Source organism: Brassica rapa, chromosome A08 (genome assembly GCF_000309985.2).
Source record: "Brassica rapa cultivar Chiifu-401-42 chromosome A08, CAAS_Brap_v3.01, whole genome shotgun sequence".
Lineage (NCBI taxonomy): Eukaryota > Viridiplantae > Streptophyta > Magnoliopsida > Brassicales > Brassicaceae > Brassica > Brassica rapa.
In genome coordinates this window covers 16,382,658-16,397,678 of record NC_024802.2, presented here as the reverse complement: position 1 = coordinate 16,397,678, position 15,021 = coordinate 16,382,658, and the positions used below count along the sequence as shown (strand labels likewise).

At 27.9% G+C, this 15,021-nt stretch overlaps 2 protein-coding genes across 2 annotated transcripts in view; both read right to left on the bottom strand.

Moving 5' to 3' along the window:
* LOC103835100 (probable disease resistance protein RPP1) overlaps positions 1–15,021 on the bottom strand; it is a 531,820-nt gene that overhangs the window by 327,446 nt on the left and 189,353 nt on the right. The gene's annotated exons all lie outside the window — the stretch shown is intronic.
* LOC103835047 (1-aminocyclopropane-1-carboxylate synthase 8) lies at positions 6,740–10,234 on the bottom strand. The gene is made up of 4 exons (XM_009111142.2): positions 8,431–10,234; positions 8,209–8,340; positions 7,942–8,102; positions 6,740–7,841 (listed from the first exon to the last, which is right to left on the bottom strand). Exons 1-4 carry the CDS (start codon positions 8,575–8,577, stop codon positions 6,872–6,874), a joined length of 1,410 nt encoding a protein of 469 aa, XP_009109390.1. The 5' UTR covers positions 8,578–10,234; the 3' UTR covers positions 6,740–6,871.

Sequence of the window (15,021 nt, the reverse complement as noted above, 5' to 3'; positions counted from 1 at the left end):
TAAAATGTTATGTCCAAATCTATTAACCATTCAATCTATTAAAAATAAAAAAATTAGTTAACTGAAAGTTATATTTTTAAATACAACAAACTTGAGAAATGAAAATTTTAATTTTTTTTTCAAAATCTAAATATCCGAACCCGATCCGAAATAACCGAATCCGAACTAAAAATACCCGAACCCGACCCGAAGTATAGAAATACCCGAACGGGTTCTAGACCTCTATACCGAAATACCCGAAAATCCGAAATACCCGACTCGAACCCGAACGGGTACCCGAACGCCCACCCCTACTCTTGACGCTGATTTTCACATCGATTATCTTTTGGTGCCCATTGTCTTCTTCACATTAATTGTCACTATCACGCTATTATTACTTTAGGATATTGGGGCATAAAATACAAACTGAAAATGGTATTATCATATTATCATATACCGAGTTATTTAGGAAAACAAACTTTTTGCAATGTTTAAGAAGCAATTCTGTCAATTCTGTAAAAGGCTTTTAAAATGGCCTCAACTCGTCAATTCTGTAAAAGGCTCAAGTTCGAACCATAGGGGCCCATAATCTTTCAAATTTTCAAACTGTTGTAAATAGGCCTCTAACTGCATAATGTAAGACCCAGCACCTAATGGGTCTTTACATAATTACATATTCGAAATCGCAGGGGTAAGACTTCTTTTACTTTTACAGTTTTACCATTTTTAATAAACTGTATAAAATTATAAATTAATAAATATTATAAATTAATAAATTTCATCGGCCTGGAATTAGATAGATGGAAAATATAACACAAATCGATAAAATAATAAAATAATAATTTAATAAAATATATTAATATATATTATTTTTTATAAAATAAAAAATATTATTATTTGTTTTATATTCACAATGAAATCTATTTCTACTTTCTTAACACTTTAAAATATTTTGAAAAATTTAATAAAATTATATTTACAAACACATTTAAATTTTATGTTACATATTTTATATACACCAAATAATATAGTAAAATAATTTGAAAGATGAGTTTATAAAATTTAATCAATATATAAACTGCAAAGTTAAATATTTTTATGTATATATATATATATATTCTAAATGTAAAAATCTAAAAAGAACTTTTTATACATCAATAAAATAATATTGTCTTGGTATTATTAATTTATAGAGTTTTTAATGTATGAGAGTATTGTGTAAGACTACGTAAAAATGTCGTTTTACCATTTGATAAAATCGCATATTTTACATCACACATATATACATGTTTAGTAAAATATTTGAAAACGATCAGGAAACATAAGTCTTTTATCATGAATTCACGATACATAAAGGATATTAGTCTATATATTTGAAAACACAAATACTTATGTGTTGGAGAAAGCTTCTACAAAGACAAGAATTTTTCGGCCTTTGTTTTTGAATTATTTAATCCAACTTTGAATCCTCATGCCATGCCAATGTTGTTGGATAATATGTTTTTTTGTCAACATTTATATCACTAAACTTTCGATCAAAATACAACAAGAGCATGATTAAAGTTCGCTAAAATATAACGGAGAGAAGAGAGTTGCAAGGTAGAATGCCTGGGATCTCATTCTGTTCCAACCTTGATCACATGGAAGAGATAAGGATTGACAAGTCCAAAAAAACTTGGAGGCTCTTGAAATCTGCATTAGCTGCCATTTGAATTGCTTCCTTGAGTGCCAAAGCTTCAGCTATCAAGACTGAGCCAACAAAGGTTCTACTCGCTGAACCTTTACAATTGTTTGATCTTTTAAACGAAGAATACAACCCAAACCACCATTCTTAGTAAAATCATTCCAAGCACCATCAACCTAAAGATTGCTTATTGAGTGCATATCCCTTTTCTACAACATGATTTCAAGTTCACCTTACAACAATATATGCAGAATTAATATGATTTGGTACATACAACGTAGTTAAAAGAACTATATATATATTATCAGCAGAATTTACATTAATCAGACTTCAAATCCAGAGTTTAATATTAACCTAATACAAACTAACTTCAAATACTGAAATGATAAGGAACAACTGTAAACCAACAAAGCTTAAAGCTTTGAAAAAACATAGCGTCAGGTCCTCCAAGTTCAAAACATCAAAACATATACTATTCTACGAAGAGAAAACAAAGCCATTAGTCTCCAACACAAAAATGTAACTATGAAATTGTTGTCTATCTTATGTTCTTTACTACAAATGGTACTTAGATTTTGGTTCTAGGCATAACACTCAACATACTGAAAAACTTATAAAAAATACGCGAGTTAATGAAAAACAGATCATACTGCTATTACTTACTACCATTAACAAACCAAATGCGCAGTCTTATTGCTATAATGATTGTATTTTATAGTGAAAGAGTTGTATAAAATATATGCGGAATGGTTTGACATATATAACCACTAAACATTTTGTCAAATGCGCACTTATTTCATTTTTCAGTAAAAAAAAACATTTTTTTCATTTTAATACAAAACGAAAATATATTAAATGGATGGCACTGCTATCATGATTGTATTTTATAATACTGCATGATAACATATAGCTAGTAATTAACAGATCTATAAGAAGACTTAACATTCATATGTGATATTTTTCGGAAAAAAAAAATTCATATGTGATAATAAAAAAAATGTAAAATTCAAATACAACTTGAAGTTTTTTTCGTTTTTTACACCAAAAAAAAGTTTTTTCGTTTTCTTTTAATATACTTTGAGGTTGAAGACATGGAACAAATCCCGTGGAGCACTGGTCATGTGGTCCCCGGATGCGTCGATCAACACAAACATAACATATCAACACCAATAGAAATATACAAATACAAGGTTGGTCGAAAATATATAATATATGGTGGAATATTTGCGGAAGCGACCAATCAGAAAATATTAGCAGATGTTCTCTGTTTCTTTTGCCATGTGAATCCCACCCACATGCACAACATTTGCAACTATCCCCGAGACATCCATCCTTTGTAATTTCTTTTCATTTCGCATCTTTGCACTATTTACCGGTTAGTAACTTAGTACTCCGTCGTGATTCGATTATATAATACTCTTTCCATTTCAAAATATATATATCTTACATTTTCAATGCGTAAATTTCAAAATACATAATGGTGTTCGTAAAAAAGTATTGGTTAAAAATTTTGGGGAATAATTGATAATGAAAAATAATACATTAGTAACTAAAATCTGATATGTTTTTTTAAAAAGTGTAAAACACCAAAAACATACATCTTTCTAAAATGGATGGAGTATAACATCCACATTGACAAATATTCTTGAAAGAGTACCTAAGCAATATTTTAATAGTATTATCTAATAATGTAATTAAATTTTATTACAGAAGGAAATAACTTCAATCATGTGATGACGCATGATAAAAGTAGTCTCTTAGCAAAAGCCAATAGTTTCTTCTCCTAAAGACGTCTCTGAATATTTCATCATCTCTCTCATCACTTTTTGATTTTTTTTATTATTTTATTTGTAAAATACTGGGTAAGATATCCTTGCTAATGATGCTCTTAGCACACACATTAGATTATACTCATAAAAAAACTCATTAATGCCTTAACACATACACACTCACAATGTAATAATTTCAGTTGGTGTCTTACTTGAGATTACTTCAAATTCCAAGAAACACTATCTTGACATTGTATTTTAATAGTCTAGACATAATTTTCTTATTAATACTTATTAATCTAAAACCAGCATAATAAGTTATTATTTATATTTTCAAATAGTTAAATCAAACACCAATGTATTTATGCATGTCAAATATTTTTCATCAAAATATATACTTATTATTGTGCTAAATTTCTCAAAACATTCATATCCTAGAAAGTTTAGAAAATATCTTTATTTTTATATTTTGCTTGACTAATATTTAATTATAAATTGTTTTATATCTTAATTTTTGTTAATTTTATAATAAAATATTATTTTCAGATAGCAACACAATAATATATATATAAGAATTATCTTATTTTTAAAATATATTATTTGGTATTTTTATTACATTATTTTATAATCAGTTATTTAATATAATATAAAAATTTAATATTATTAATATAAAATTCTTTTTGATTATATATAAAATTCATTAAGGATATTTTTAATTAATAAATTAGTGAATCAGTTAGAAAATAATAATAAATCAATAAGTTAGCTAAAAGTCTAAAACCTAATAAGAATATGACAAATAAAAAAAATTAAATATAGCATATAATTTAATATTATTAAAATGAAATTCGTTTTTAGTTATGTATAAGATTCATTAAGGGTATTTTTAAAATTAATAAATTAGTGACTCAGCTAAAAACTAATAATAAATTAATGATTTAGCTAAAACATAATAAAAACATGACAAATAAGCAAAAATAATTAAAATTATGGAGAATATGAAAAATCATCAAATTTACTTCTCAAATTAGTGAATCAGTTAGAAACTAATAATCAGTTAGTAACTAAAACCTAATAAGAATATGACAAATAAGAAAAACTAACTAAATATTTAATATAACATATAATTTTAATATTATTAACATGAAATTCGGTTTTAATAATATATAAGATTCATTAAGGATATTTTTAAATTAATAAATTAATGATTTAGCTAAAACTAATAATAAATCAATGATTTAACTAAAACCTAATAAAAATGACAAATAAACAAAATTACCTAAAATTATGGACAACAAGACAAATCAGCAAATTGACTCAATTGTTGCTTTCTTACTTTTAAAAAGAATCAACAATCTACTACTTAAGATTAACTCGATACATGAATAAAGATATCTCTCGCTCGCCACGTCTGTCTACGTGGCTGTGAGTCAATAAATGGGTTCATCTATTGAATTACAATGGTAGTTTTCGTTGACTTACGTAAAAGTCACTACAACGAAATCGATCACTTCTAAACCAAGAATTGAATATTGAATGCACTAATTTATCTTATTGTCAACTAGTAGAGTAATGAATAAATTCTCGTAGCTATTCAAAAGGATAATAAGGATTAACAATGTGAACATAGTCTACTACTATAGTGCTCAGAAGTAGGTTCAAGTTAATTAAATAATAATAAACTAGATTTTGATCCGCGCTTGGAAAGCGCGGGGTTGTTGGATTATATTATAATAAAAAGTTTTATTATATCGAAAAACATATTTTTTAACAGCTATATAATCTACAATTATTTGAGATTTAATATGTACACTTTTACGTAAGTTTTTTTCGACATGAGAATTATATCCGGATCAAAAAAACAAACCGAACCGACCCAAAATTATAGGTTTAGTTCAGGTCCAGAGAAGATAACCTATTGGGTTTTTTTTTGACCCGCAGGTCTTTGTTTGAGTCCGGGTCCTACCGTAGACCCGATCATAAATATGTGTTTATTAGGTATATTTAGATATTCCGAATATGTTTCCGGTATTGTGGATATTGTTTTTAAGTTTTTGGTTTACGATTAGAGTTTTGATTTCAGGTAAATTTTTCAAATTAAAAAAAAATTTGGGTATTTGGATAAAATTTTAGGTATTTTTCAGTTCATCGTGTCAGATTTTGAATAAGATTTTAAATTTGTAGGTATTTGATTTTTTTTTGCATTTGTTTGGAGTTTCAAATACTTTTCGTGTTTTGGATATTTTTCAGATTTTTCATATATTTCAAATTCTTTTAGGATCTTAAATACCCAAACAGATGTGGACCCATTACGTCCATATCAGGTCCAACAACCTTTTGATATAGATTTTTAACGTTATTGTACAAAAACATGGTTGATGAAATATTTTTCTAAGTAAAAGTATCATAAGAAATAATATTAAGATCTGTAAAAAATATTTAAAATATTGTATGTTTAGAATGATTAATGTATTATCAGAAAAATAATAAATAGTTATACATAACTTCAACAACTTTTTTATATTAGATTTTTTAGAACTCTTTCCTTTTTAATAGTATTGATTCGTTTTAAGTGAAAAGTATATAAAAGTATAATATATAAACAAATAATTTTTAAAATCTTGAATAATCAATACTGATATCGTGAAGTCAGGTTAGCTTTAATAGAACCAATGAATTTCTTCATTTTTGTGAAGGTAACATGAATATTCAGAAAAATCATTTTTAAATATGAAAATATTATCAAACTATAGACGGTTGAAAATTTAGTATATGATATGAGATTTTAGTGGGAAAGTTTATATATGATATGATTACTTTATTATAAACAAAAGAGGAAGTTAGAATGTACACATATATGTCTTGTAATTTATCTTGCTTTAAATAAAAATAATAATATAAAACATTAGTTTCAATGCTTTTACGATTAAAAATCAAAATAATAAATATAGTAATAGTAATGATTAGGATTTAGGAGTAAGATTTAAATAAATAAAAGAATTGACTAAATTATTGTTAGAGAAATATATGGTAACATATTGTTAGTATAAATTTAAGGTAAGACAAAAAATAATGAGAAATGAAAAGGTCTAAACAATTTTTATAGGTATATTTTTTTAGAGTGCTTCCATTTTAATAGTATTGATGAGCGGATTTATTGGTCGGACCCAAATTACGGCTTCTCAACCAGAAATGTCGCCAGCAATTATTTAACACGTGACATGTTTTAGCGTAATACTGAAGCAATTTTTGACAATTTTGTTTTTCTTTTCAAATCTCACTAAACAAATTATACAAAAAGCTACACTGCATGAACTTTTCTCTATAAACTTTACCAAAATATAGAATTCTGATAAAAAGATACATCTGACGAATAAATCACTAAAAATAATGAAAACCAATCATATTTATTACACTTTTATTATAAAAATAAACCAGACTATCGTTCCTCGGGTTCACGGTCCTGAAATGATAGCCGTAAAACCCAATTAGAGACTTTCATCTTTGTTAAAGTCTTTAGCCTTTGATGCTCACTTTGACTTCTTGTAGTAGATGACGGTCCATCAACGAACATCTTCAATCTAATCAAAGCAACCTTTAGTGTTTCCTCGCTCATATTCGCGAAACAAACCCTAAACCAACCCGGTTCGTTACAATGGCACGAAGAACCGGGAGAGATATTGAGCTTAACCTCGTAAACGATCTTTTTCCATAGCTCAATCTCGGCTTCAAACGTGTTAGATCTCAATAGGTGTCTCATGTCGACCCAGCAGAAGAGTCCAGCATTGCTCTTGAGACACTCGATACCTACAGCCTCTAGACCAGACACAAGCTTATCGTGTCGATTTTTGAGTCGGATTTGATTCTCTTTGAGGTAGTTCTTAGTGAAGTTTTTGTCGGATAACAATGCGGATAAGAGGTACTGTGTTTGAGAAGATATTAGACCGAAACTAGACATTTTTGTCGCTGCAGCCACAACAATATCATCGTTGGAGTAAATAACTCCAACGCGAAAACCAGGTAGGCCTAGATCTTTAGACAAACTGTAAACGATGTGGACACGTTTAGAAACATCGGTGTTTTCGAGTTTTTTTTCTTTGAGGACTTCCAATACGCTGATGAAACCAGTAGAAGTGAAAACAGTACCCGAGTAGATCTCGTCGCTTATCAAATGTATATTCTTACGTGACACGAAATCTAAGAGACGGTTTAGTTCGGTTCGGGTTGTTGTAGTACCCAACGGGTTAGATGGGTTGGTTATAAGGACTCCTTTAACTTTTAGGTTAAGCTTTTGCGCTTGCTTGTAGGCTTCTTCGAGTGCGGATTTGGTGATGCGGAATCCGTTTGCACTTGTGCATTGGATTGGTACAATCTCAACTCCGGTTCGCCATTTCAAATCCCTATCAAATCTGCAAATGATAAATGTAAATAGAAAAGGGTTTTAGTTAGCGTAAGTTTTCATGTTACTTGTGAAAAAGCAATAATTTGACCCCAGAAAAGTTAACTAACCCTGGATAATATGGAGTAGGGAGCAAGAAAGCATCTCCAGGATCAGCGAGACAGAACATAAGAGTTTCGTTAGCCGAAGTAGCACCCGCGGTGAGGACAAGCTTTTTAGGATCAAAAGAAACTCGGTTTCCTCTATTTTCCGACATGAAATCCGCCATAGCCTGAAGAATAGTTATGACAAAAACAACCGATTTAGAAAATTTTGGTTTAATATGATAATAGTTAATAATATTTATCCGATCATTTTAAATACTTATATAATCCTACATTCTTGAAGGAAGGAAGGCCATGGTAATCTTGGAAGAGAGCTAGTTCCCGGAAAATAGATTGGCCTTCTCTTTCGAAGTTTGCTGCTTCAGGGTTCTTGGCAAGCCATGACTCAATAAGATCGAAAGATAACTGCAAGAGCGAACCAATCCATAAGATTTATAACATTTTGCTATACATTAATTGTCAAAATCTGTTTTATGATTAGTGTTAACTAGTTACCTGATTTTCTGCGAGACCCATTTGGATAATGCCATCAGGGTTCTTGACCTCGTCGTAAGGGTTCTTCTCGTACTCTTCCCAGCCCAGGAAATACGAAGAATCTTGGCCATGAGTGTTGCAAGTAGCTTTTCTTGATAAAATACCCATTTTCTTTAGCTCTAGATAGAGAGAAGGGGTAGGAGAATAAAGTGGAGAGAAAAAGTAGATATGGAAATGAAGATTTGAGAGAGAATGAAAAGAGGTGTTTTGATTGGATTGTGGCCAGATGTTGTAGGTAAGCTACGATGGAGAGGGTCACTAGGCATGTGTGGATGTTTATATATAGTTTTCATGCTACGCCACGACAGAAATTTGACCAGTCAGATATTCAAATTTTCAACAATTTTTGTTTTCATGATTAATCAAGAGAATTAAAAGAATATTAATCAATTCACGCGTTTCCATCCACCGTCCCTAATCACTCAAATAAGCTCAGCTTAAAGAGTTATTACCACGCTTACCACAACGGTTTATGTTATGCCTTTCTCTTCTAAAGGCCGTTTGTGCGTTTAAGTTATTTTACCGTTAAGAGTAAAATTATTTGGATAGTTAATAAAAAACCATGTAGAACAAAGAGAGAAACAGTAATGAGTAGCAATAGCGACAGGAAAATCAACTTGTAAAATGGGATATACCACATATTAAAATATATTGGCAACAAGTAGTACGAATAATTAAAAAAGGAATGTGAAATTGCCATTGTTGCATTTAGGAACTCTTTGGACCATGTTAATGTTGGTCCAGGCTGCTTCACAATCTATACATGTTGTGAACGTTGTCGGCTGTATTTTTTATATATCCTTTAATAGATATATTTATTTATGTAATCTAAATTGTAATCTAAATTATATTTTCAAATATATATCTACAAAATTTCACAATATTACAACTGGAAGGCTTGAAAAATACTGGAATTAAAATTAACATTCACGTTTAAGCTAGGTTCTAAGACTCATTAAAAGTGTTACTTACGAACAAAAACAAATCCTTACATCTTTAGATCTATATATATAATTAATTTATTTCCAAATTTGAGAATATAACAAAAGTATTAAAACAATAATTAAATAGAAAACTATTTCATTCTTTAGTTTCTAAATCAGGTGCTAAATTTTAACACAAATGAAAATTTAGAATATACATTATTTTTTGGTGCACGTTTTAGAATATACTAGTTTTTAATATATAGAAAGACATGAGGATATTCTCTACACATCGGATAGAGAGTTTCAACGCATGCGATTATGTTGATTGCATTACATAGTCTGTCTTATTTTCAAACTTGATAAAACCGAAGTAATATTTTATAACCAAATCAAAATATGATTGATGACCTATACAAACGAAATTAAAACATTTTAAAACCAATGGGAACAAGAACAAGATGAAATCTTTGAACGAATTATATAGTTAGTTCTATCGCCGGAAATGTGTCGGAACATACAAAGTTTAATTCAAGTTTTTCTTCTTCTTTTTGCATAATGATAACCACTAAATTAAATTTACAAATTATATTAATAATAAATGGATAAGTCTATTTTCGGAAACTAATATGGTTGGATATCGAACCAGTAATTAACTAACTGTTTTGAGGTGTGAAAATCGTAGTACTTTTTTACAAAGAAAAAAAAATTGAGAAAATTGTTTTTTTAGAGCAAAAAAATGGTAACTATGTCCCTTTATATTAATCTATATTACTTTATGTCCTATTAGACTAATTTTTTTCAAAATGCCAGTAATGCCCTTAAAATTATAATTTTTATTCTTTTTTCGTTTTTTTTTTATTTTTTTGTTCCTTTTCGTTTTTTTTATTTTTTTTTTAAAAAAATCAATTTTTTTTTTCAAAATATAAAAGTGAATATTCTCAAATATTTTGTTTCCATATTTTTAGGAACTGATTTTTTATCTGTAAAATACAACTAATATGTAGAAAACGGTTTCTACAGTTTTTTAGAATTATAGTGATGTTTAGATTTTGATTTCTACATGTTTTAGATTTATAGTAAATCTGTAGAAGTCGGTTTCTACGTGTTTTAGATTTATATTAATGTGTAGATTTTGATTTCTAAAGATTTTAGAACGATAGGTTAAGCGCGGAATGTGTATTCTAAATATTTTTAGAATACTCCTATTTACGTAGATCACGTATTCTAAACATTGTAGATTCAATGAAAAAAATGGATTTCGTTTTCTACTTCGTAGAATGTCATTTTTACTTTATTTAGAATATAATATGAAATTGATAATTTTAACTTTTTTATAACTGGAAAAAATATGACTAAGTTCATATAGGTATTTTATCAAAAGTTACTATTTTTCCAAAAAAAATTTGTTTGTAAAATTATTTATTAAATTTATTTTCAAAAATATTAAAGAGTGTTATAGGAAAATATGACACAAAATATAGATTAGTCTAAAAGGACATAGTTACCATTTTTTTTGCTCTAAAAAAACAGTTTTCCCAAAAAACTTCGTAGTACTTGTCTTTTTTATTTCATTCTATATGTCGTTCTCAACTTGTATTTCCCAAAATTGAATAGTTAATCCATCTTGTGATGCCGAATCACATCGTGTTTATCAGTTTAAAGCTTAAACAGATGTCGTCTCAACGATCGCTTTTGCTTCTATCTTTTCAAAAATCTACTTTAATTTTACTTAGTGTGCGTATGTTGTCCCAGCTGGTAAAATGCCGAAAACAATGATGAAAATATAATTAAAAATGGGACAACAATAGTTATTGTTCAACTCGCGCATAGTTTTTAACTCTCTGATTAATCAAGTTTTCCGTAGTAACTTGTACGCATAGATCACGACATCTTATAAACGGATCCAATATTACTTTTTCTTGTGATCATTTATTTTTGGGAAAATTATTTTTAGGCCAAAAAAATGGTAACTATGTCTCACTAGACTAATTTCCATTTTGTACCATTTATGTTTTTAATGTCCTTTAATATTTTTTGAAAATAAATTAAATAAATATTTTTACAAACAAAAAAAATTGAAAAAATAGTAACTACTAACGAAATACCTATATGAATTTAGTGATATTTTTTTCAGTTTTAAAAATATTTAAATCATAATTTCAGATTCTATTTTACTTAAAGTAGAAATGATATTCTATGAAGTAAAAAATAAAATCCAGTTTTTAATATATGATCTACGTAAATAATAACACTCTAAATATTTCGAATGCACATTATGCGCTTAACTTATCACTCTGTAGTATGTAGAAATCAGAATCTACAAATTATTATAAATCTAAAATCTGTAAAAATCGAAATCTACATATTACTATAAATCTAAAAACCTGTAGAAAAAGAGTTCTACAAATTTGCTGTAAATCTAAAATTTGCAGAAATCAAAATCTACACATTATTATAAATCTAAAAACTTGTAGAACAGAGTCCTATAGATTTACTGTATTCTACGGATAACAATAATCAGCTCTGAAAAACATGGAAAGAAAATATTTGGAAATATTCAGTTTTCATATATGAAAAATCAATTTTTCAGAATTTTTTTTTAAAAAAAAATTGTGGGACATAATGTTTAGTTTTTTAAAAGGATTTTTAATGTTTTCTTTTATTTTAATTACTTTAACTATTTATTATATTTTAATATTAAAAAATTGTTTTGTTAATTGTAATTTTGAATTTATAATTGAAATTGAATGCATTATTGTCATTTTGAAAATACTTAGCCTAATAGGACATAAAATATATAAGATTAGTCTAATGTGACATACTTACTATTTTTTGGCCTAAAAAAACAATTTCCCCTTTATTTTTTAGTTTTTGATCTATTACTTTTTTCTTGTGATTCCATCTTAATAAAAAACACTGGTACTCAAAAAAAAAAAATCTCTTGTACAAAGAGTTCATATGACTTGTACTCTATTTTCATCCGTATTAGAAGAAAAACAATCTTTCTCACACTTTTTGACTTTCAGAGTTTGCCGATTAGAAGTTATGTATCTCGCGAAAACTTTTGACTATTTATACAATGCTCTTTTACAAAGTGCTCTTTCGAACGATCAGAATTGCCAAATATATGTATGTTTAGTTTGATAATTCATCATTTCATTGATTATAGGTCGATTTAGTCAAACCGTGTTCACAATCAAAACATTTAATACATTGCCATTAAATATATTCAGCTAGAGGTACACATGTAGTATCATTTGTCAAACTGCATTAATGTTATCCTGTATTGATATTTTTCCCTTCTTCACTATTTTGGGAATTTCTACTTCAGAATTAGCTTCTTCGACATGCTGCCAAGTTATAGTCAATTAGTCAGGTCAAATTAAATTTTTATACTTTTAGCCTACTGAAATCTAGTATAACATATGTGATATATGTAATCACATGTTTTAAATATCTTAATTATCTAATTTTGATATTCATAATTAAACAAGTATATCTTATTAAATAGATAAAATGGTAATATACATATAATAACAAAAAAAATTGAGAAACAAGTAATAATCAAATTTGAAATGTTTTATTACTCTTCCACATAGTAGTGCTATATATCTTGTTGAATATGTGGAAGAGTAATAAAACATTTCAAATTTGATTATTACTTGTTTCTCAATTTTTTTTGAATATCTATCTTGTTTAACTTATTTTGATGTTGTAGCATTTGGTTATTATCGTCTACGTTGCACGGAAGCTTCATCGGACGTCCGCTTCCCGCTTCGGAACCGGAATCGGAATCGGAACCTTGTGGAAGCTTGCGGAATCTCGCTTCCAAAACGTTTCTAAAATATTCTCTTTAAAAACTTGTTGGAAGCTTACGATTCCGTTTTGGAATCACGCTTCCGTTTTAAAAAATGCAATGTATATCAATAAAATATAAAACCATAGTTTTAATCTATATAAAATAAAAAAATCAATAGTAATGAATATTGAGTTATAAATATACAAATATTAAAAATAATACTATAAATTATGTTTATGCATTGAAATTTTTTATTAAAGATATAGCACAAGTTGAAATATATTGTGTCAATTATTTATGAAGTATTAAAAATAATTAATATAACATTTTTTGTAAACTTCATTTATGTGTATTTTTACAGTTTTCAAAATTATTATAAATGAATAAATGCATTATTTCAAATTTAAATCATAAATTTTTAGTCCTAATTTTTTTAAAATTAATATATATATATATATATATATATATATATTTATTTATTTATATATGGATATACGCTTCCAACACGTACCCGCTTCCTAATATTTTAAAAAATCTCGCTTCTGCGCTTCTTTACGCTTCCGCTTCCACGTACCCGCTTCCGTTTCCATGTAACATAGATTATCGTAGAGGGTGGATAATTTTTTCTTGTTATTGTAGTTTGTAAGTTAAAGTTTAATGAATGAAAGTAAACCTCTGAATGGTAACATGCGGGACAAGTGCGATATAGTTGTAATAGTAACAAAAATATATAAACATGTAAAAGTTTTTGTTACTATTTACGGCAGTGTGACCCGTTATCGTTCGAAGACTAAATTGTGTTCACTCGATCTAACCAAATCATTGGGTAACGATCAATTATAGATTAATGGGATCGGTTTTACTTATGTGAATGGCATAATATTCAAACTACGGTTTATTGCTTTAGTTTTTTGGTAAAAGTGTATTGCTTTAGTTTTAGTGATTTGTTGTGTAAACTGTTCCTTTATAAAAGAAATGCACATGTTTCAGAAAATATTCTAGTGCGATCAGTAATCAAAATTTTACGAAATAATTCATCTGTTTTCGAAAGTAAATTTTTTTAGAGTTTTCACGTTTATTAAGAATACAATAAATATTTACAATTTAATTTAAAATTTATTTTTTATACATTTTTCAATAACTATCCACCAATAAAATTTAATCAATTCAAATATTCACAATTAATGTTTCTCAGAAGAATACAAAAATACCTTAAAAATATAGAAAATTTATTTATTTGGAACAAAAATAAACTCTAAAAAAATCTTAATTTAGGGAACAGAGACTACATGTTTAGGGATATAAGGGAATAATAATTAATAAGCACGTGAAAGCCCAAACGCATATATGTCCCACAACGAAAATGTCACATATTATCCGTGAATGCAATATATATCTATACAAGATTAATAGTCACGATGTGAATTTCTATGGAGTGGGGTTTATAGTATTGCCAATCTATAAATAATCATTGTCATTTTCTACTAATCGACTTGGGTCCAATTCAGATTGAGTGACAATTAACGTGACGTTCACGTTGCCTCGATCCTCAAGAATTTTCTACGAGAGACACTCTATGGACCAATTTGCTTCACCTCTTCCATAACGTAGGACCCTTCTTCATCCCCTCCATCGTCAATTTTACATGACTTCTTTTGTCTCTTCTTCCTTTCTAAATAAAAACAAAAACAGCTCGATATTTTTCATTTTGACAAGGAAAACATATTTATCCAATTTTTATGTCTTACTTTTGACTCGGATGGCCATAGTGTTTCATAAGCAACCAAAAAATCCGACAATGTTTTTTTTTTTTTTTGATAAAGGGCT

Excerpts from the sequence above, each read along its gene's own strand:
- LOC103835047 (XM_009111142.2), bottom strand. The coding sequence starts at position 8,577 with ATGGGTATTTTATCAAGAAAAGCTACTTGCAACACTCATGGCCAAGAT. Across the intron at positions 8,103-8,208 it reads GCCTTCCTTCCTTCAAGAAT|GCTATGGCGGATTTCATGTC; the intron begins GTAGGATTATAT and ends ACTATTCTTCAG. Across the intron at positions 7,842-7,941 it reads CCTACTCCATATTATCCAGG|ATTTGATAGGGATTTGAAAT; the intron begins GTTAGTTAACTT and ends TATCATTTGCAG.